The sequence below is a fragment of the Seriola aureovittata genome, chromosome 14 (assembly GCF_021018895.1).
Source record: "Seriola aureovittata isolate HTS-2021-v1 ecotype China chromosome 14, ASM2101889v1, whole genome shotgun sequence".
Lineage (NCBI taxonomy): Eukaryota > Metazoa > Chordata > Actinopteri > Carangiformes > Carangidae > Seriola > Seriola aureovittata.
In genome coordinates, this window is record NC_079377.1 from 21,820,001 (window position 1) to 21,844,101 (window position 24,101).

The window sequence follows — 24,101 nt, forward strand, 5'->3', positions numbered from 1 at the left end:
TTAGTGACCAGGATATAAACAGGAATCAATAGGAGATCTCTGCAGGAAACATTGCAATGCATTGAGAATTATCTAATATCCAAACATGTCTGCTTATATTTTTTACCTGCTTCCTCTGAGGCATGAGTCCCAGGAGTGATGTGGACATCAATCTGAGTGGAAACAGACACTACAGTTACACCTCAAACTGAAAAAACAACACACTGGCACTCAGAACTGCTACAAGTACAACTTTCTGTTTCGTATTAACTAAGAATCTAATCAGAGGAGGTGATGTTAAATTTCTACAGCCAACAACAACACACACACACACACACAAACGCACTTTGAATCTGTCTGGCAGGGAGCGCAGCAGCTTGACTTTGATTGACAGGCCGATGAGTGTTGCCATGCTGCAGTGGGGGATAGTGGGCGTGAACTCAATATCCACAGTGCTCTCCGTATCATTAACCTGAGACAAAGACAAACAGATGGAAAGGAACTTAATAAACAATACTGAATGCAATTTACTTCTGCAATTAGAATTTCCAATAACATTTCCTCATCTGTTAAGGATAAAGTTTATGTATGTTTTCCGGACCCAAACATAATGACTAAGATCACATAAACAGTGACTACTTTGCTGATGTAGGCTGGATTGTAAATGTTAGTTTACTTGTCTATATCATTTTTTCCCCCAAAGTTCAGTAAAGACTCTGTAAAGTCAGGTTCATGAGGATGGAGGGGTGAATGGTTGTCAAGTTCAACCATTTCTTAACTTCTTAGTCACTAAATTTGAATATTGATAAGTCTGTTTTCGTCCTGTAGTAAACCTAAAACACAAAAACACACAAATACAGCGACTTACCTTGACTCTGAATTGCTCCACCACATTGAGTTCTTCCAGAGACAGAGGATGCTCCGGGTCGTTGATGGATCTGATCAGATGTAACATTAGTTAAAGAATTCAAGACAACACACGGAGACAAGTCCTGGCTCTATGTGCTGCACTATGATGCAATCAGTATGTCATAATTAATATATATTATGGAAGACATTTATTATAATATATTATAATACGTTTTGTTAAATTTATGTAATTTCTGAATTTAAGTAATCATGCAACAATTCATGACGTAATAAACAGTTTATCCCTTATATTATTGTAAATGTGGCTTTTATTATAGGGGGCAAAGAGTTTGATTTAAGGTCATTTCCTGTTAAATTAAAATTTGGACTAAAAAGGACTGAAACGATTAATGAGTTCTCAAACTAGCATATATTTTTGTGTAATTGATTAATCGACGAATTGTTTCGGCTCTACAAGGAATATTTAAATGCATTACTTGAAATTTAAGAAAATATGCTGAAAACGTTTTAAACCGTCTATATATTTATTCTGCAGTTTAATCTCATTAACATGATGTGCTTATATGATAGTTAGTCTTACACAGTGTCACACAACTTCCAAAATTTAACAAAAATACTCTATTTACTGTCTCTACGTAACAGTTAACGTTAGCTAAGACATGATGCAACAGCCTGCAACGTTAGAGAAAAAACATGCGGCTTGTGTGCAGAGAATTAGTTAAACTACAGTTTATCAAGTACAAAATTATCTGTCAGGTGTAAAACTACTTAAAACCGGAGAAGATCTACTTGAAGTTAAAAACAGGATATCGAATATCTCTCTGTCGTCGATGGGGTCATGGACTTCTTCATCTTCATCCGACGCCGTCAGCAGCCTCTCCCCAGACCGCTCAAAAATCACAGGGTTCGCGTTCTCCAATTGGGTTCCCCCAGACATTTTAGACGATATTTTAATCCACGTTATACAGTAAATATCTGGATTTGAACGAGTGGTGCTCAACTAAACACACTGAACATTTACTTCCGAGGATGACGGAAAGCGACAGAGTCCAGAAAGAGCCAGAGCGAGAGACTCTTAAAGGGACAGTGCACCCAAAAAGGCTCCACCTCTAAATGCGTAATTATACGTCATGCATGTTGTAACGCTAAACTATAACTTGCAATGTTATGTGTAGTTGAAGTTAGCATGTGCTCTAACGTTAAACGGTAAAAACACAGTGTAAAACGTATTCTAACCTTGTGTTTTAAATTGGTTCTGCAGAACATGAACAGACTTCAGAACAGCTTCTCCCTCAGACTGAGAGTCTGCTGCATGTAAACTGTGTCACACACAAAGGATGACATAGCTAAGTCACACACTTAGCTATGAAGTATTATTTTTACATTTCTACTATAATTTCTACTTGTAACTAAATAACATTTACCCACCACTTTTTATTACTTTTGTACACCTCTCCAATGGTGTAAATTCTTGAAATTAATGTAGTTTTGATGTGAAATAAAGTTTTTTTATGAAGCTTTGCTTTGTTGATGGTTTTTATGGAGCATGTCTGGTGTGAATTTTAACAGTAGCAGCACGTACAGTAGAGAAATCACACAACGCATTGAAGTTCTTCCTGATTTGTAATTAATCACAAGACTTTCTATGTTGGCTTTAATCAACAACAAACATGATAGAAATGTTTAAATGTGGCCGTCCTTCAACAGTGACAATACAGGATCTAGAGATGGATACTAGTGTTTGTGCTTTTCTAATTTGTCTTATGTACTTACCAATTTAAATAATGAAAACACTAATTCACCAAAGTGTCCCGTTAGATTCATCACGAGGCAGATGGTAAATATGAAAAAACATACTCAGTCAACAATAAAAGAAAGCACAAATTACAGATTCATTCTTACATACAGTAACAGCATTGTGCCCAATGGAAACTATTTACAACATTTTTACAAGGAAAACAGTCAATGTCAAGTCTTTGCACTAAATAATGTCAATTAAAAGTTATAAATAAAGATAGAAAAAGTTGTCATCCAGTCTTCTCTTCATCTCTTCCCTCCACTCCTCCACAGTCTTTCCACCAACAGTCACAGTGTGACACACCTGCAATGTGAGTGAGGTCAGTGTCAATCCTTCTGGGTTGGACACACTTGCTGCAGATGTATGATGTTGGCAGCTGGTGGGTTTTTCCTCCAGGCAGCAGCCCCCGCTCTGCCACAGCAGCTTCCTCTTCCTGTAGGTTCTGGTCCTGGGTACAAGTAGTCCAGGCAGAGGAGGTGGCTGAACAGAAGAGGGGAGTGGCGCTGGAGCGAGGGAAGGACCAACAGCACTGGATGAGGGGCAAAGCTGTTCATTGTCTGGAGGAAGAAGAGGAGGAGGAGGAGGCAGACCCCTGCTGCTCCTCCGGGACACTGAACTTAAAGGGTCTGTCCTTGTCCCACCTGTACCAATGACAGACCCTTTACTGAAGGGAGAGTCTGGCCAGCACCTGAACACACAGACCAACACAGACTGTTTTATTAAAAGATGAATCACAGAACAGATTCCAGCACACCGACACAGCTTCATGACAAACTCTTACCACTGAGTCAATTCAAAGAGATGGTTGTTGGTCTGAGCCATCACCCTCAGGTCGGCCAGCACTGCCTCTCTAATGGCCACATAATCCTTGAGAATGAATGACCAGCGAGTCCTCACGGTCGCCCTGGACCACGTGGCCACCGGGTGAAGACGACAGAGCTGGTTGCTAACGGCCTCCACCAGGCGGCTCACACTGGGTCAGTTTGCAGGGCCCGAGTTCAGTCCAAGAAGACAGCTGAAAGATAATGAGAGAGCAGTGTGTGTTAATATAGATCTGATATTCATTAGAGGAAACTGTGATATCTGAAGTGAAACCGCTGGAGACTCTCCTTCCCAGGACAGGAGGTGTTCTTCCCTGTCGCTGTCACCTGGGCTGCCTCTCCTGGTGTCTGGGAGCTTGGAAGTACTTGTACTGGCTTGAGGAAAAAGGGTTTTGGATCAAAAATGAATTTCATGTTTGCATGAAATGATAATACACAAAATACTTAATCACAAGCTCTGAGACAATCGCATGTACCTGGGATGAGGTGGTTAAGGTGGAAACTGGGAGGCTGACTCCGCCCTTTATCAGCCTACCAGTCTCTGTGTACAGCTGCACACCTGCTGGGTTTAAATGTAGATGTGTCATCTAAACATTAAATCTGTGAACTCTTCTCCAGCAGAGTGTAACAAAAATAGGTGTCAAGATGTAGTGATACTGTTTTATGTCTAATATTTTCCCCACCTTTGCAACTTTCATGTTTTTCCCAAATGACGTACAAATGGCTTGATGCAGTAAACAGTGCAAGTAGCTGCTGTGAATGAGGAAAACATCAGACAGGAAGGTAATAACATCTACATATTTGCAAAAGAGAATTTAACTATTGTAGTTAAAGTTATCCCTGCGGCTAATACGTCTCTGTCCCTTATATCTGAACAGCAGCAACTGATACTGAGAAATTGCACAATGTTACTGCGTGACACTAAAATCAAACATCAATGATCTTAATACCTTGACGACACTAATGCCACAATATGTTTGGGATGATCACTGAGATATTTACTTGTGAGAAAAATCAACAAATGGTAGAGACTGATGGACGACAAGTGCAAATTGTACAAATGACGAAATGTAAAATATTTCATAACAGACACAATTCCAGACAATGTCTTATATATCGTGACACACTTTTGTATGAAATTATTGCCCAATTTTATTGCACAAACGTGTAAATGATGCATATTGTGTATCTGGCACAAAACCAGTGTCTTCGTCTGGATCTTTTCACTGCAATTCACTGTCCTTGTTCGGAGTCCAAAGATCGTCCTTTGTGCAGCAATATCAAATTTCCCACAATGTGTTTTCCAACAAAAGCACATCTCCCCCGAGGCGGAGCACGTAAAGCATCTTAAAGCATTTTATTTATTGACGTAAATAGATTTGCTTCTGTATGATTGTCTGAAAGAAAATGTCTCTTTGACCAACACATGATAATAATGCATCATGTATACAAAAGACCATTCAAAGCAGTGCTGGGTGAAGCAAAAACATAATACTGCACAGTTCTTAAAATAGTCATAACTTAAAATAATACAGTCCTTCAATACCACTTGATTAAATCATACAGGTACATACACAGGTCCTTCATGATAAGTCAGCGCAGCTTTTAACGAAACAGCAAATATAATAATCAGATCAATTGTAAACCAATGCTGCCGTGAAACCCATGCAATGTCCTTTAAAACATCTCAATCATCACCATTAAACGCACGTCACATGTTACAATCAAATGAAAAGTACCGTTCAGTGTTTCCGACAGAAACACACAGATGTAAATACACATACCATGAAGGCACATGTGGCTTTGGCAAATTAAACACCCGCATTTCCCCTCATCTTTTATGCAGCGCAGGCAGGAGGCCATTTTTTGTTTTTTATTTTTATTTTTCTGTTTGGTTCAATGTCTGTGTGTTGACGCTGTCATCAAGACACTTTGCTATGCTAAATATTCTCGATGATGTGGCAATCCAGCAGCTGTATTGCTTCTGTTTTTTTACATTTAGGTCGGTTACATCATCCAACCCAGCTGAACAAACATATATACATAATTTAAGGCACAAAAGGCAAATTCCCTTAACTCTTCTCAAGCAGCCTGAAAGTACAATCCTGAATAGAAAAAGGCACAAGGGAAACACTGGCACAAAAAAAACTAAACAAAAAAAAAAAAAGAAAAACACAAGAGGGAAACAGCTTATCGACACACTTAAGGAAGGCAACCGGTTGCATTATAAGCCCTGCACTGTTGCTGAATGATAACCCTGGGACTCCAATGTTGACAATAATATTGCCATAACATGTTGATTTAGCGTCACCTAACGCTGGGCTTTGTAAACAGGCCGGGAAAAGTCACATGTGCTGCCTCTCTCATTTGTCAGGAAAGAGTTTGAATTCTTTTCTAAAAGCAAATGTATGGAATCGATCGTCCGCCGGAAGCAAATGATGAAAGAGTTATTTAAGAGAACAGAGTCAACGTTGATCAAGTTTCATGAAAAATACTTTTGTTTATGAGCAACTCAGAATTCACAGCGACCAGATTGACGAAGTCAAAAATGCATCTTCCTCCACAGCGTGGTTGTAAACCTGAAAGAAACCCACGTTTCCTCCTTGTACCTAAACAGGTACAAATCTGATTTTCTTTTTATCTGAACACAGTGTACCGCAGGAGAAACAGGCTTTGGTCTCTGCTGCTACAGAGGCACGTGATGTAAACTCCACATCGTGAGTCTGTCCTTTTACTTGGTCAAACGTACTTCAGATCAGTTTTTTTTTTCTTCTTTTTCTTTTCTTACATGTTGCAGTCCACACACAAATCAAACGCCGCCGCAGTTCAAAGCACAATGAGCGCAACACAGGAAGAGAGACAAGGAGGGAAACAGGGAGGGTAGTTTTCAGGTGCCATGATGGCCACCACCTCTTCTTCACCTGGGGATCGGAGGAAGAGGAGGAGCTCCTCTCTCCTTTTTACCAGATCCTGGGAAGAAGAAAACACAAGGGAGAGTTAGTGTTTTTATTCGTTTTCCAGAGCAGATGTAACGTTCTTCCACCAGGTGGCGCTGTGTTACAGCCCAGCTGGACTGCACCTCTAGTGACCTCAGGGGTTGTATTTCATTGGTATTTCAAATGCAGTTTTGTGCTCTAGCGTCGATCATCTAGTATTTGAAATACATTTTCTCGAGTATACATTTTTCATTTATAACAAACTATTTCTTAATAACACAGTTGCTCCACAGGTATCAGGTATATTGTCACAAGTTGAGAAAAGTCAGAGACTGTAGATAAACGTCACTGAACGAACTTAAAACAGCACGACGAGAACACAGCTTTCTTTTTCTTACCTCCTGAAAACATTTTGGAGATATGACATTTTTACATCATCAACTGTTATTTATTTTCTCAACGATACATTGAGGAGTGACCCTCATTTTCAATGATGCCGAGTTTACAAAAGCAGGAAGAAAACATTAGAAATACAAAAATTAGTTCCTAATTTTATTTTTTACAAGATGTGTGTGCATGTCTGTGTCTGACCTCTGCCATCACTCTTTGCAATTATGCTGGGGTAGGTCTTCTGGAAGGGCATGTAGGGCTCCGGAGGAGGAAGGTCTGACATTGGATGGAAAGTGAAGCGAGACTCCCACTCGTCTGTTAACGGAGAGAAAAAGAGGTCAATAGTCCGCTGATGACACCAACACACGCAGATCATAAGTACTCGTATCGGTACAGACATCGACTCGGTCTCAGACGAGAGTCGTCTAGTTTAAAATGAATGAAGGGAAATTGATGTGTGTACAACCGCAGGAAATGTGATTATAAACTGTCTGACTTTTCTTGGGCAGGACACTTACGAACTCTTGTCGCTACGTGTCCCCACCGCTTTCCAAATCAGACTTACTTTCTGTGGTTCAGCGGGTTAAAACAACACAAATGGAGGTCAGTGGGTTTCTCTGCCATAGTTGAACTCGTGGTAAAAACAACACTGAGGGCAACGGGTTTCTTCTGTCCAGACTGTGAGAGGACAGTCTTTGAAAAACACAGCGAATCCTCTACAAGGTGTTTAATCAATCACCTGTCTGCAAAGTGAGCAACGGCACACATGGGTTTTTATATCTGGTTTTTATTCTACTTAAATCTACAGTACATGTACTTTACTTCTCTCCACTGCTGAAATACAGTATTTCCACCCCGCCCAAATCTTTTTTTATCAATATTCAAATTTACCAAACTAACACCTTCAAGGACATACTCACCCTGTGTCGGGTTGTGGTGAGAGTTTTGGAAGCCGTTACCCATGGGTGGTGGAGGAGGTGGGGCTCCCCCTGTCCCTGGCCTGTCTGGAGGGAGGGGAGGTCTACCCCCGGGTCCACCACGAGGGGGATCGGGGCCTGGCCGACCGATAGGAGAAGGAGCTGCCGATGACCTCACACTGCCCCCACCCACGGGACGACCCGAGGGAGGAGGGGGAGGAAGAGGTCCTTTGAAAGTAAAAGTAAACACTGATGAGATACAGGCTCCTGAGGTGAATGGTGTTTTGATATTTTTTGTGCACACGGTTTGTGTGCAGCAGTGATCCACGGTTCAGGTAACTGATCTAGGCCGTTCACCTGTGCGTGCTGAGGACTGGTTCCTCCCAAGAGATGGCGGCCTCTCGTTCGGCGGGGGAGGCAGAGGACCCGCCCGGCCGTGAGGTGGAGCTGGACCATGGCTGCCGGGGAAAAGCAGAGTTTTAAAAACTGTATTTTAAACGAGACAAATGATGTTTTTAAAAAAGGGACGGATCTTTTCAGAGGGAAGCGACATGAAGAAGTTTGCATGATGTGTTACTGCAGCAGAATAGAACAGCTATTAGATTTGAATCTATGCAAACTGTAACACAGCCACCACAGAAGATTTAACTATCAAGGATATTATCCGAGTGTGTGAAGCCTGATAGGAAGCGCTGTGTACACACCTGGCTTCAATGCAACTCATCCATTAACACTAAACAAATACCATAAAACCTTTCCCAGTACCTGTTGAGTGAGCTGTTCCTTTGGGGTAGACGAGGTGTGCTGTGGTCATCCCCTCCAGCTGGGGTGGGCGGGACAGGTGGAGGGCCCGGTCGCCCCGGCGGGAGAGGAGGCCCCCCCCCGACAGCTGCGGATCGAGGGGATGAGGAGGAAGAGACAGAGGGAGATGGTTTGGAGTTGACGGAGGGCGGAGGAGGGGGCATGTCGCGGGGCATAGATGGCCGATGACCTCCCAGAGGAGTTGGAGGTGGTGGGGGTCGGTCGTCGGGAAGCGGGGGTCTACCTCCGGGAGCAGGCGGCAAGGGAGGGCGGCTGCTGTTTGAGGGTGGAGGAGGAGGTGCGGAGAATCCCGGTCTTGGCCCGGGTGAGGAGCCTCCTGGTGGGGGAGGGAGAGCGCCGTGTCTCCCTGATGGAACACTGGGAGGCGGAGGACCAGAAGCCGGGCTGGGTCTGGGTCCTCCAGGGAGTGACGGCGGAGGTGGGCCCCCACGAGACTGGAAGGACTGGCCCGGTCGAGGTGTGTTGGGTACGGGAGGAGGGGGGCCTCCTGGAGTGTCTTGTCTGGAGAAATTTGGGCGGCCCTTGGGGGACAGAGCAGAGACGTTGCCACGGCCACCACCCGGGGCTCCTGGGAGCTTCGGTGGGCCAGCGGAGCCGGCGCCTCCGCCGAAGGGGGTGGGGCCACTAGAGCGGCCTCCTGGGGGGAACACAGGTCCTCGGCTGGGTGGCGAGTCTGGAGGGGTGAAAAGACAAAATGATCAACGTTAGCGATGCGTTTATCATCATCATCATCATCATCATCATCATCATCATCATCATCCTTTAGATTATCAGTTATTTCTCACCTGTGGTGTCTCTGTTTGTTGCAGACCTCAGTTTTGGCATCCCTCCTGCAAACAGGCCTCCTAAACCAGCAGGAGACCCGCCACCAAAACCTCCTCCTCCTCCTCCGCCGCCACCTCCTCCGCCGCCTCCTCCTCCTCCTCCTCCTCCTCCTCCTCCTCCTCCTCCACCTCCTTTAGGTTCTGAGAAGATAAAAAAAAAATTATTAAAGTTAATGTTCATTTACAGGATAAATCTTCCACATTCACTGCAAGCTGTTTGTATAAAGACGTGATGTTAGTATCCAGTAACTCGACTTACTGTCCAATATAGGTCCACTGCGGTCATTGGTAACGGCTTTCTTTAGTCTGGCGCCTTTACTGATGTCGGACAACAGAGCGTTCCTGCCCTGCTGCTGTGAGCGGTTCAGATTTGGCTTCTCTGTGTTGGCCTGAAACAGAGACAGAGTGAAGCTGCAGAAAACACCCGAGGGAGAAGGAAATCAAAAACCCGATTCTATCGATCTCTGTGCGTCGAATGTAAAAGGTTAAAGCTGCGAGCGGATCACAGGCCGTGACGGTGAGTGGACAAAAATCAGGACCATGCAGAGTAAACAGGAGAAGAGACGTTATGACATCATTTATCCACAAGATGTCTCCGCTGAGCACGGTCAGCAGAGACTCATGACTTACAACATTAAAGGTGGGAGGAGGGGGAGGCCCAGGAGGTGGTGGGGGAGGTGGGGCTGGCATCTTCCTCTCTCCACTTTACTTTATCTGCACTGGACGCCGCACCCTGGAGGAGAGAGCACACGAACACTTCATGAACACACTGGTATTGCAAGTATGTTTTTTTAAGCAGTTGCATTTCTTCCCAGGCTGCAGACTGGGTTTCAGTTTGACTTCATTCAGAACGTGTAGAGATTTTCTCGCTGCTGTCTTTCCACCTACAGTCCAGAGTAGATGGACGACAAGTGAAACTTTCAGATGCACATTTCTCCATCAACACCTCCAGAGACGAGCAGCAGTTCTCACATGGTTTCGTGTGAAACTCATATTTAGTTCAAAGCACCAACGGTTTGTGGCGTGCAGTAACCACCACAGCTGAAGGCTAACGCTACAGTTCTCATAGTGGCAGCCATGCTAGTGTCTGACTGTGCTGGAGTGATTATGAAGTGACAACAAAAGTCAATACATTTTGTCCACAAGAAGCAGTGGTGACAATACTGACTTTCACTTCCTTCCATCTTGGTGAGTTTGAGAATCGAACTTAAAGACGACAGGCTGATATTTTCGCTCCAGTTTCTTGCTCCTACAAACAGCCAATATGGCAGCAAGTGGTGAACACGACATTAGGGTGCACAGCGTCCCTTCAGAGATCGACTGAGATGGCGGGCCTGAAAGGTTCCAGGGGAAGGAAGTCCTCCTCTTTCTAACTGTTGAGATTGTGGCTTCAATGTGAGGTTGAGATTGATGATTTCCCTACGTAAACAGGGGTTGTTGACAAAATGCAATCTTTTTTTAGTGTGTGTGTGTGTGTGTTTGTGGAGAGTATTTCAAAAATTGCAACTTTGCAGGAGTGTTGACAATATACTGAATTCCTGGAGGGGCTGAGAGTCCAGATACAGCAGAGGACACACGAAGAAAAGATTTAAACGTTTTAAATAAGTCAGGAAAAAGTCTCCAATCAGCTGATGGAGCACGACAGTTACAGGTAGTGAGACTTTTACAATAAATGTTTCATCTGACAGGAACTTGAGTACTAACTTCCCTAAAATATAACTTCAAAACATGCTGCATGTCTAGTGTTTAACTGAACATCCTATGCTTCACAGCCTTGAACAGTCTGCCAGGTCCAATTACTGACCTGAGAGGAGTCACTTCCCCATCTCAACTGCATGGTCTGATACACACATGAACATAGTTGAAGCGTGACCACCTTAAAAAGATGAACATATCATATTCGATGATGCCATGGTTACCGTTAAACCCAACCTCATTCTTTGTAAAGAGAAACGATTCTTACCTGTCAATCAGAAACTAGCTAACATTTAAGTCCCACAGAATCAGCTCCATTGCAGTCACTGTTTTACCAGAGAAGCAGCTGCAGTGAGATCATGGAGTTCGTTCAGGGAAAACGCCATGAATCACAAAACTAGTAAACAAGGGGCAAGAGGAGGGACAAGTATGTGACTTACTCCCTCACATGCATGCTCGCACATTCAAATTCACACCAAAATCATCCTGTGTCGCCTTACATAAACGCACACACAGCTCGGACGCTCACTTCATCTCAAGTCTCATACACACACACACTCACAGTCAGACCGTCCTCTAGGGGCCTCTTACTTCCTGTATGCTGCTGACAAACAGGAAGTCACTGCACGGCTCCAGCACCGCAGCCATCCGGTTGCCAGGACGATGATGCTACCTCCGCATCTCAGCTACGTATCATTTTTGACGTTCTCCTCCTCTCTCACACTTTCTTTCTCTCAGCTGTGCATCACTCCCACGCTGCATTTGTTTATCACCTTTCTTTCTCTTCCTTCCTCCCTTTGCTTTCTTCATCTGTTTGCACAAAGTCTTGACATTAATCTCAGCAGCCTTCTTTTCTAAGTCTGCCTCCCCAACCCATAATCTTTCTTCCATCTCACTCGAGAAAGCATGGTCTGTCACCTTCCTTGTTTCACACTGAAAACTGGCACTGAGACTTTGTCCCTATTTTGTCAAAATAAGACCCAGCGGCAGGAAACAGCAGCAGGCAAACAGTGTCATGTTCTTGCATGACACATGTCACATTTGTGCCTAAACCCAAACTGGGTCTGAGCGAGGAAGCACATTGGTGAGTCCACGCCTAACGACAGCGACTACCTGAAGACGATAATACTTGCAGCAATATTAACTAAGGATTAGAAAAGAATGGAAGAATATTTCTGACTGTTATCAAAAGCTAAATAATTACTAATATGCAATGTTTACAGTTATACATCATGATGGGGAAAAAAAGCCCTTAAAATGCTGCAGAAAATGACCAAACATACACACATGCCTCGGTGTCAAGAGTTTACACCCACCATACTTTTACTGGAGACTGTGACTGTGTATGATGTGTGCGTGCGGCAACACTGAAGTCGGATGCTTGAGATGCTAAATAATATGAAGTGGAAACTTAAATCAATGAAGACTCAGCAAAGATCGAACACTAGAACAGCAGAGATGCAGGTGAGTTACAGTTACATGTCAAAATGAAGATAAAGGCTCAGAACAAGTCGACTGATTTCTGCTTATTTAGCGTGACCGACAGTCCAAGAGCATATGTGAAGCATCTTTAACCCTCTGAGGTCTAAGAGTATTTTCTCCTTTTCTTAAGGTACTTGCTCATAAGATAATAATTCAGAACTATCTCAGCTTTCTATACTGAGGCCCCGTTGTGACTCTTTGCACTGTGCAAATAGATCATTTGGCTCAAATGCTCAAAAACTGAAGCCCAGTTTTTTTTTGTTTCGGTGCTTGAAATGGGTTTTCCAAAGTCTCAGGTTCATATAAACAGCGCAACATGTGAGTGAAATAGGAGATCGATGTATAATAAATAACTAAAATGAAAAGTGTCCGTCACTTTACTTTGACCAAATTGTAGAGGCCTTCTAACTCCGCCCATGAGTCAGGTAGGATCAACATCACGAAATGGAAAGGGGAGTTTACAGATTATAGGAATATTTGACATTTCAACGTCATGACAGAAAACTAGTACGATACAATTCATCACATTTGTTTCTTATAATCGCAAACGAAACAATCCTCAGGGTCAGGCGTGGGGTTTTGTCTTGGACGAACTTTAGCTGAAGTGGCAGATTTAAAGATTTAAATCCAAATGCACATGTGCATGTTTCCACTGCTCTAAAAACTACAGATGTTTCTATCCAGCATGGCAGAGCCCTCTGTGGCAGGGAAGTGTATTTCCATCACTCTGTGCTGAAGCTACTTAATTGCATTTTAAAATATGCTGAATTTATGAAACTCTGCTTTCTGCTGTCATCGAGAAAGGGCCCAGAGTCTTACTTCAGTCTATGAATAGGCCTGAGCCGATTTCACAGTTAATCAGGATATAGAGACCAACATGTCGACTCATTTCCTGCAGCAGTGATGAAACGACACTGACACAACTGCAGATGTAAGAGCAACACATAAAGCGAGGGAGGAAGACAGGAGCCAGTGAGACCGAGTGTCTTATTATGTGTTGCACGGTGAGGAAAACCCCTGATTGGTTTTGCGTGGCTCACAGTTGCTACAGGATACTACAAGCAAACCGGGTCCATTTATAAGCGCACTGACGCAGCTCTGAGTGAATGCAGACAAACATCCAACTTCCGCCGTAGGAAACAGGCCTGTGTGTTGAAATGCAACTTCTTTCTTTTTGGATAAATTCAGAAGTTGAATGTATATCTGTCTCTCTCTGTGTCACACACACACACACACACACCCTAATATTAGCTGAGAGTTCACAATGGCTGCCTTGACAGAGGGAGAGAGGGGGCGGGGTGGTGGAGAAGGAGATGAGGGTGTGGATGCTTTAAAGAGACACCGTCAAGAAGACACACACACACACACACACACACACACACACACACACGCACACACACACACACACACTGGATATAGCCCACATATGTTTCAGTTTACAGATGGCCATAAAAAGGCTTCTTCATCCTGCTACTGAACCTCCTGTGCTCCATGACCTCATTAAAGTTTCTGCAAATATGGTGTACACACACACACACACACACACACACACACACACACACACACACACACACACACACACACACACACACTTACATAACATAACATTTAGAATATCAACACTGCACTGATACTTGAACTTGTGGCTGATTTGATTCATCTCTCACGCTGTTCTCTCTCTGGAGGCTGTTTAAATGAAATCGTCACATATTTGGCGACTTGTTAAGCGACAACAACGAAGACGTCGTCCGTGTGTCTCCGGGTCACTGTTGGAAACACAGTTAACGCCGAGAAAATTCTCATTTTATGAGCAAAACCATTTGTCAAATTAGCTTCAACTGCTACAGTGTGCACCGACTCGTGGCCGAGAAAGGTGAAGGCAAAGTCTTTTCCACCCCTGACACCATCACTCCACCAGGTAACAGAACACCTGGCGTTACACTGCTGTGCAAACTGGGGTAAATAGACATTTCAGCCTGTATGGCGTTCAAAAAAACTTTCAAAAAACGGTTTCATTTATGAATAACAACATTACAAATCAGATCAAATTCAGCAGCTGAATCACATTAAATTATTAAACTAATTAAATTAGTTGTTTTTTTTTTTGCATGACTAAAAAAAAGTCTGTGGTTCCATGTGAAAACATGTTGTGGTTTTTGCCGAGGTGATGTATGTCATTAACCGTAAACCCCCCATCACTTTTCACCCCCCCCCCCCCCCCCCCAAGCTCTCCAACGGCTCAGCAGTTAATGCTACGTTTCCAGAACCAAACACCTCGTGTAATTCAACAACATTCAGATATGTTTATAAACCCGTCTCCACTGGAGATCATCAAGAAACACGGACTGAGCTGCTGCTGCTGCTCATGAAAAACATAAAAACCTGAGCTGACCTCTGGGAAAAGGTAAGGCGGCCCAGGGTTGTAATAAATGTGTCGGCTGTGCAGGAACAGTGCTGAGTGGCTAAGCTAACATCCTGTGGTGTGTTCACATGCACTTGCTCACACACACACACACACACACACACACACACACACACAACACACACACACACACACACACAGACACACACACACAAGCTGTATCTGGCAACAGATGTGGTTCTATTGCTGTTGATTTAGTCTTCGACTCAGCAGGGTAATTTTACCTCTCGAATATTCTTCAAATAAAGAATTTAATGCTGAATACGTTTGATGGCGGAAACGTTCACGGATGAGTGTCTTCTCTAGAAAGGCCCTTATGTATTTATCTTATTAATTAAGCGGTTTCTGTCTGTCTGCATTTCCTCTCTAGATAAACAGCATGTGCTGCGTAGGCAGATGTGAACTCGGCAGATTTAAATATGGACTGTGATAAAGTTTTAACTGGCTAGATGAGGTTCATGCAAATGTGCATCATACTGAACCTCCAGCTTTAGCAGATCAGCTCACTGAGAAACAAACTGTAACCACCTCCTCAGTGACAAACACCACAAACATTACAACGCTGTTTCCTTGTTACTCTCTAAATATGTTGAATTTCTTGAGTATTATGTGATTTTTTTCCAGGTGATTTTACAGCTGAAAGGTTCGACTGTCACCATCACGTGTACTGGTGGCCACTGAGGCTCAACAGGTGCTGTACAGTTGTTTTGTATCTGATCGTAATATCTAATAAACAAGCCACATGTACGATGTGCAAGAAAACAGCAGAAGAAGAAGCCGTGTTGCTGCTGCTGCAGTGGTCAACATTAGCAACGCACATTACTGTGTGTCTGAACTGTTGCCCATGTTGAATAAAAAGTGCAGTAATAAAACAGCTTTGGAGTTGCAAACTCAACATTAATATTGTTAATAGTGCACCAGGTGAGAGGAACAATTCACAGCAACAGTTTTCTGAGAAACTCGTTCATGTCCAAGTGAAACTGGTGTAGTAACTGAAATATCTCTGACCGAATCGAACAGGAATCAGTGGCAATACCCACTGCTGATAGAGTCCGATAATCTACAGTATACTATAACACTGCTATTTCAACCAAAGCAAATCACTGTCTAACACCAGAAGAAAAAACACTGTGACGTTCACAGATGCAACAAGATTCCTTCATCTTCTTTTCATAATCGTTTACATCATTTTTTAGGTAGAAATTCCAAAAATTGATTTTCAATCCTTCAAATTTAAAGACTTTCTGCTCGTCTCTGTTCTGTATTATCAGCGTTGTACGTTATTTTCTCCTGAATGCTGCTGTTCACTAAGCTGACCTTGACCTCTGACCTTCCTGTGGAGCTTAGCTTCTTAAAAACACTCACAACATGTTAACAAAGTGAGCCAGGAAGCCCAGCTCTGTAATAAAAAAGTCGACAGACTTGAAGAGGCGATATTTCCATTACTCACCTTTTAACAGTCAAACCTCAAAGCGTGTGGTTGTGACTGCTCTCAGTAAAAGTCTGTCATGTGGGTCAACGTTTTAAAAAGACCAACTGCATTTTCGATGGAAAAACTTCCTTAAAACTAAACGATAATCAAAATAGTTGCTGAATAATTTTCTGTTCATCGATTACATGATTAATTGCTTCATCGTTTCAGCTCAACACACAGGAAACTCAGCTTTAAACGAAACAGGGCTGTGGTCCTCCGACACACTGCAGCTCTAATATCGTTTAAACAGATCAACCGTCACAACAGACAAAACAGTAACTGAATGACGTGCTCAGAAAACTAAAGACAGGCTTCAGGCCTATTTCCATTTCACCTTTTCGGTGGCCTCGTCACCAAAAGTCTAAAACATGGTAAAAATGTGAGAGTGGAAAAAAACCATCAGCAAGTCTACAGTACTTACTCAATCTGTGTCCATAGAAGAATCAGCAGTATGTTCAGAAGGCAGTAGAAGAAGCACCTTAGTTCATTCCTCATAAAAATGCTAAATGTGAACAGCAGCCACATACAGCTGAAAACAGAGGAAAGCGGAAGATTAGCAGCATCTAAAAAGGTTTTTAAAAAAAAACATTCTGCACCCTGCAGAACTTCTTGATTCCTCTTCCTCTAAACTAACACATTGCAGATTCAGAGAAGACCAACTTCTACACACACACACACACACACACACACACACACACACACACACACACACACACACACACAGACACACACACAAGCCACTTCCTCTTTTCAGTTCTCCACCTGGGGGAGGGATTCCCAGCGACGCTCGGGATTGAGATGAAGGCTGCAACAAGGTTTTACAAGCTGGAGATCCGTTCAAACATCCAGGTAGTATAAAACTACAATACATTTAGAGAGTGCATTCACCCACCGAGGCTGCACAACCTGCTAAATGTAATTTATTAAACAGAAAATGTTTAGACTTCTACATCTGTTTTACAGATACAGCACATAGTTCTGATCTGGATCGGTCTAAATAGTGGCGAATGCATAAAATCAGCGGCTGCAAACTAAATATTACGTTTCTCTTTAAACCTTACACACAGTCATGCACCAATATTGTCGTTATGACAAAACTGTACAGCTTCTGCACGTTGTTATACTGAATTTATATCAATATTCATCACAAGTACCGGTGGGGGCTTCACCATTTCAATTTAAATTTCATCATAAATCCGACCAGTCAGCAGCCGAGTTCATCAGTGAACCTCTTGTATTGGAGGACCGTGATGTGACATTGCATCATCTACTCAAAGGTCAGTGACGCCAGAGTTAATGATTGTTACGAAAAGACATGATTGATGATGATGGTGACTGCACACTGTACTTCCTCTGTGTGGCCTGTGAAAAGCAGAGAAAGAAAAGCCCATGATGTCAAAAGGATGAGACACCAGAGCAGAAGAGTGATTATTCTCACACTCCAACACACACGCACTCGTTTTGTTGTAATTTTGTAAAACACGTGCACATTGACGAACACATTGGAGAAGTAAAAGACCAAAAGGAAGAAGCAGCAGCAAATACTGAAAAAGGAGAAAATGACGAGGGGGAATCAGATCCAGGTTTCTGTCACTGCATCCTGCTGATTCTAATTGGGATGAAGCTGAAAAACATATTTCTAAGTTGCTGCTCTATGTTCAGCAGAACTGGTTTTCATTCAGAATCCTTTCTGAGATCTATTAGACACGAGAAAGGTTTCATTCATCACATCTGAAGAAAAACAAACCTTAAAGGAAAGCCCCTTCCTACGTTTTATTTATAGAAAATGAAGTACAGCCTCTATCTAACTGAAAGGGAATTGATCCCAGCCCTCGGTGCTGCTGGACGAAAGGGTTAGCATAGCTCCACAGCTGCCACTTCCTGTGCTCTCAGTGTCACACTTCCTGCCTCGCAACACAGTCAGCGGCGGCCTGCCAACCCACCATCGGCCGCACTTCAATACTCTCCCCCTTGTCTCCTTCTTTTTTCTTTTTTTTCCCTCCAGCCAACTACAGAACCAGAGCTGCGTCTTAAAGAGACACCTTGGCTTTCTCCGCCTGTGCTCAGCTGTTTTTCTTTAGCGGGCTCCAGTCTGCGGAGAGGAGGGAGAAACATGTCTGAGCTGGTGCTTCAGTTAACCGTTAAAAAAAAACAAAACAAATGGCCCAACAAGTTCCACTGCAGTTGGCTGATGCTTCAAGAAAGACAGTGCTCACAGAGTCAAATCAGTGTCCAGCCTTCACACAGGACACATGTACAAACAGGACACATGTACAAACAGGACACATGTACAAACAGGACACATGTACAAACAGGACACATGTACAAACAGGAACATGATGACCCTTGATGTGAAGCTACGAGCTCTTCATCACTGCAGATACTGGAACTGATACTGGTGAAGTGACTGAGAATGAAACTAACATCCAAAAACCAAAAAGACCCTAAAATAGGTTAAAAAACAAACAATTTTATTATCTGAAATATGGATTGGATCATTGACAGTAAAAATAACCCTATAACCCTGTTTAACTTTGGTGGTTTGGACAGTTAGATGCAATAAATCGTCAATTTGTGGATAATAATAAAGTTCAGGTTTTACTGATGCAGAGATGCTGAGCAATTATTCCTTTAATTATCTGTCACATTTTTCCTTTTTGGTAAAAATGCATTTCTCTTTTCTTTTGTTTGCTCAGTGTTCTCATCATGTCTGACAAACTTTGCCCTGAACACATTACATCATGCTTCAGTGTTTCGTGACTGCAGCATCAGCAATTCAGGCAAACACTTGAAACAAGCAAGTTGTCATTTCAACACTTTGCTTTTTGTTTGGAAAAAGAAACAAAGACACAAGATATAACGTGAGAGCTTTAGAGGTGCCGATACACAGATTTTGTTCGCTCAACGGCAGGTGTTTTTACCTGCGTTCTGTATCTGTAAACCCGAAGTTCAAGGCTATTTTTTCTGTGTTTTACGCGCCTAACCAAAGGGGATAGTGTATTGATCTCTGAGCGCGTCCAAGATGCCGCTGAGCTACAACTCAATATTTCCCAAAATGACAAACAACGGTGTAATAAGAGTCTGACTTCACAAATGATATTTTCAGGGCGACAGAAGTAAACTTGCAGAAACACAAAGAGGAGAGAAGGTGTCTGCCAGAAACACTGAGGCGTCAAACACTGAATCATTCTGGAAACATATGCCCTGACCGCTCCGACAATTTCAACAACAAAACAAAAACTTCACCAAACTGGTATTTCAAGGCTGCTGTGTTACAGTGCGTTTGTACTGTTGCGAACACCTTGTACATTCCTCAGAGCCATACATTATCACTGCATCTTCATTTAACCGTCATTTCCAAACTGCAGTCTGCTGTGGCGACGGGAGCGGGGCCCTGTGTTTCAGTGTTTTCTACATTTCCTCTTTGTTTCCCATCGACATCAGCTCAAGCCCTGCAGAGGTCAAGTGTGTCAGCGAGACTCTGCGGCGTAATGTCACCGGGTTCAAGTGTTTCAAGCGTTTCTTCTCACCGCCGAACCGGTGGTGTGGACGTTTAGGACAAAACACTTTGCATTCTTAAACAGCTGAAGGAGAACGGAGGGAGCACAGAGCAGAACTGATATGCCCTCCATCCTGTATGTCACAGTCACATGAACATTAGTGCAGCTCGCCCGCAGGCTACTCACTCACTTTAGACGCTTTGTGATCACACATCACCCCACTCGTGACTCACAGACTGTAGACGAGCAGCAGGATGTCATTCAAAATGCTTCAACTATGTGAAAACGGAAATGTACAACAGGCAAAGTTTCATTCAAATGCAAAGACACAGTTATTTGACCGTTTTTAATATTTGAGAATTTCCTGATATATTTATCAACTATATTAATTATTGTCATTATTGCTGAAACGAAACAGAGATAACACAATATAAATAATGTGATGTGCAACGCTTGTTACTATCACATAGCTTATGAAGATAATCTCTTTTTTGCAGACTTCACTGGCGGTGTAAGCCGTAACATCAGTGAGAATATATTTATATAATAACATATTTTACATCAATGTTTTTTTGGTGTAGCTTTGGGCATTGGGCAAAAAGCACAGCGCCCCCTCTGCAGGTTGAAGTCACAGCGCTAACACACACACACACACACACACACACACACACACACACACACACACACACACACATACACACATACACACACACACACACACACACACACACACATAACTTGAATGTGGGATGATATTGGACACTGAGCCACTGAGCTGCCTTGATAATATATATATGGTTTATAATAATCACCATTTTGTTTTTACATGTCTAATTCTAATCGACTGCAGCGTTTCTACCACTCAGGCTTTCCCTGACCACATAAATAATTTGCATTTAAAATCTGACCATGGCTGTTGATGACTGTGATATTTTGCATTAACAACACATGAGGCTCAAAGTCAGTGTGAGTGTTGGAGCGTCAGACAGACAGAGAGATGCCAGGATCACATGCTTTACACAGGAAACAGAGGCGAGCACAAAGACAGCACAGTATTGCATTATGTTTCTACTACTACCCACACATGCTAAACAAACGCACATGCTATCCTCTGACCACAAAAGTTACAATGCTAGACAATGCTGCAGTTCTTTTCACTTTGTATCAGGTCATCTGTAAATGCAAGGCAGGAAGTGATGAGAAGTCCTTTAACTCTCCTGACTTCATTTGAAAAGACGACTCGAGAGGGATTTGTGTAAATGTTAGAGCGGGCAGACCTCACTTCCTAACCAGCGCCGGGGTCGTCCCACCGCGCTCCTAAAGGAATGCCAAGAACTCCGAGCTACAATGAGATAAAACTAGTTCTGCGACAAAGCACACGAACGAGAACACGACCAGAGGCAACGTGAGCTCATAAACACGGCTCCTCTCCGCTGCTGTGCACTGACCAGAAACCTCAGCACAATTTAAGCTTTGAAGAAACTGTAACATAATCTGACGGGATCTAAGAATGACTGAACAGCCTCTGTTCCTGCCGGGTAACAGCCAGGACAGGAACTGCTTCAGTCTAAAAGATGAAGAACCATGTGCACATCACACGTCTATAGACTGGGTCCTTAAATTATCACTGCAGCTAATAAAAGAAGCTTCATGAAGTCAGTTCAAAGTGTGTGACATAAAACCCGACAACATGACCTCACTGTTGTCACCAGTAGGTTTCTAAAGGGACTTTCTGTGGTCTGAGGTGATAGCTGCCATCTTTGTTAGTTTGGACCCTGAAAATCCAAACTTGAGGAACTGATGCAGATAACATGAAGTGACTGTGTACAGGTGAGGGTCTAAAGTATCTCCACATGTTGAACTGCCCTGATGTGTGTGGCTGTGGGTGAACATGAGGCACTGTAAAGTGCTTCGAACTGCTCTCCCTGTGTAAGTGCCGTCCACTTCCCATTGAATAAAACATGACTCCAACACACAGAGTTTTTAGACGGCAGCACTGAGCAGCAGTAAGAACAGCACCGTGCTCCAGATTTATGAACAAACAACATCTTTGTTCGTAAAGTGGATAAATCTTTTTAATCAAAGAACCGAATGTGCATGGACGTGGTGCTGACCCAGAAACACACAGACAACTAACAGTGACTTAGGGGAGCAGTTCACACAGAAGTCAGTGCAGTCACAGCCTTGTTTGTCATAACTCCACTTCAGTATGAATGACTGCTGCACACACACACACAGAAATAACTTGTGTAAATTGATTCCCTGAACTATGTAAATTCCCAGAAGCGTCATGATTCCAGCTACTTTAAATTCCTCTTCTTCAGGCTGATCCCACTTCTCTGTGAGCAAACTGCTGCGTGGACAAAATCAACTTAAGACTAATTCAATTTCTGGAGAAATTGGTTCATACAATCTGTTTTCTGCAGCTGTAAATAAATGATTCAGTCCATTTGGGATCATGTGCATTCAGCAGAACAATAATAATTAAGTTTCAACTGACACGGGGATATAGGACACTTACTGCTTTTCTCCTGGAGTGTATGTGCACACAGCGGGACAAGAAGATCCCGACTACACGTTGCAGCATATTTATCTCACCGCACACATGCAGCATTCAGCTGTAATGCAGCGATGCAGAGAATATCTTAGTGCTGTGGTTATTTGGAGAAACCTGAAACACCCGTTGGGCGTGTAAATACTCAGAATAAGGTTTTAGATCAAATGATATAATAAATCAAACTGTATAGCAATGATATACATATGGTTTTTATGTTTACCATATAGTCCGGTCCTGGACGAGCATGTTGCAACATCCAACTCAAGTGAGGTCAATCAATTCATTTTAAACTGGACTTCTAAACTAAGAGCCATCTACAGAACCAACGACAAGGCGACTGGGAGCCGAGGAGAGGAGGAGGTTTCATTATTGTGTTGCCCATCAGATTAGTGTCGTGTCAACATGTGTTTACTGTGAATTCTTCCATTCAAAGCAAACGCGTCTTTATAAACTAAATGTTTACAGAAGCTGGCTCGGCCTCAAGAGTGGCTATGTGTCTATGTAAGTGCATGAAGAGTGACTGTTTCCAGCCAAATGGCATTCTGTCAAACAGGTTGGGAACACACACACACACACACACACACACACACACACACACACACACACACACACACACACAAATTCCTCTTCCTTAGCTTTCTGACTTCATGCCAGTCAATGATGTGGATATGTCCAGATGAATTTCTTTTGGCATGCATATGTGTGTGTGTGTGTGTGAGTGTGTGTGTGTGTGTGTCCATCACCGTTTCCTACTCCCTACAAAGCTCTTTGAAAACAAAAGCCAAGCATGTGAAACACTGCAGTCCGTCCCTTCAGCTCCTGCTCTCCTCACTCTGGCATTTACACAACTCAAAACACATGCCTAATGTTCAGCCTGCCTATATATGACCAGCTACAGCCACACAGCAGAAAACACGCTGCGAGTTTCAGGGGAAAAACAGCTCATACAACACACACACGCACACATGCACACACGCTCACACACACACAGAGAGAAAGAGAGGACAAACCTTGGCCAGTTGCCAAAGCCCCTGCCAGAGCCCTGCGCCTCTTTTCCACACGTCTGTAACCGACTGAACGTTTCTTTACGCGGCGAGATAAACAACTGGTCTCCAGTCATTCGCCATCACTGCTGGAATCGGCCCCAGCTGCTTTTCTAGCGGAGGATGACAACTTCTTTCTGCTTGTAAAGCCAACTCTCACGGGTCTCACGGTTTTCCGCTTCACTGCAGTTATTTTCCATAAGCGCGCGCACGCACGCACACACACGCGCACGCACACAACTTACACCAAACTTTTAGGGTAACGTCTGCTGGACCTACCTCTGTGAGTACGAGACGCTGTGCACGGCTAACGCTTCACCATGGACCGCCGAAGATACTGGGGTTGGTGTTGAGTCTGCAGAGGAGAGACACTGGCAGGCTGGACTGGCCTCAGCCAGAGCCGTATATACACCGGGTTGAGTGAAGTGTCTCCTGCGGGAGCAGCACGTGAGAAACATTATCTTCAGTAGCAGGAAGAGGGAGTTTCAAATGAAACCATAAATAATGAATATTTTTAGCTAAACCGGTTATGAAGCATTAGTCTGATATGAAACATGTAGCCATTTTTGTT

General features: G+C 43.3%; 3 protein-coding genes across 7 annotated transcripts in view; all 3 read right to left on the reverse strand.

Annotated features, from left to right (window-relative positions):
• The window catches only part of ciao2b (cytosolic iron-sulfur assembly component 2B), a 2,588-nt gene extending 684 nt beyond the window's left edge, over positions 1-1,904 (reverse strand). Inside the window, exons 1-4 of the mRNA XM_056395194.1 lie at positions 1,658-1,904; positions 848-925; positions 326-451; positions 107-152 (exon numbers count right to left, since the gene is read on the reverse strand). Coding sequence (XP_056251169.1) covers positions 107-152; positions 326-451; positions 848-925; positions 1,658-1,786 — 379 coding nt within the window. The 5' untranslated portion in view covers positions 1,787-1,904. The remainder of the gene's footprint in view (positions 1-106; positions 153-325; positions 452-847; positions 926-1,657) is intronic.
• Positions 1,905-2,397: 493 nt separating this feature from the next.
• Positions 2,398-3,618, reverse strand: LOC130181230 (putative Polycomb group protein ASXL3). Its single transcript, XM_056395195.1, has 2 exons — positions 3,429-3,618; positions 2,398-3,335 (listed from the first exon to the last, which is right to left on the reverse strand). The coding sequence occupies exons 1-2, from the start codon at positions 3,467-3,469 to the stop codon at positions 2,852-2,854; spliced, it is 525 nt and encodes a 174-aa protein (XP_056251170.1). The 5' UTR covers positions 3,470-3,618; the 3' UTR covers positions 2,398-2,851.
• Positions 3,619-4,806: 1,188 nt separating this feature from the next.
• wipf1b (WAS/WASL interacting protein family, member 1b) lies at positions 4,807-23,912 on the reverse strand. 5 transcript variants are annotated; one of them, XM_056395187.1, is made up of 10 exons: positions 23,498-23,746; positions 16,852-16,959; positions 9,988-10,090; positions 9,617-9,746; positions 9,319-9,498; positions 8,477-9,206; positions 8,069-8,169; positions 7,715-7,939; positions 6,996-7,109; positions 4,807-6,438 (listed from the first exon to the last, which is right to left on the reverse strand). In XM_056395187.1, exons 3-10 carry the CDS (start codon positions 10,045-10,047, stop codon positions 6,386-6,388), a joined length of 1,593 nt encoding a protein of 530 aa, XP_056251162.1. In that variant the 5' UTR covers positions 10,048-10,090; positions 16,852-16,959; positions 23,498-23,746; the 3' UTR covers positions 4,807-6,385. The 5 variants fall into 5 exon arrangements, with proteins under 5 accessions (XP_056251162.1, XP_056251163.1, XP_056251165.1 ...); XM_056395188.1 differs by lacking the exons at positions 16,852-16,959; positions 23,498-23,746 and adding an exon at positions 23,810-23,912; XM_056395190.1 differs by lacking the exon at positions 16,852-16,959 and having other exon boundaries at positions 23,498-23,747.
• Positions 23,913-24,101: the final 189 nt, after the last annotated feature.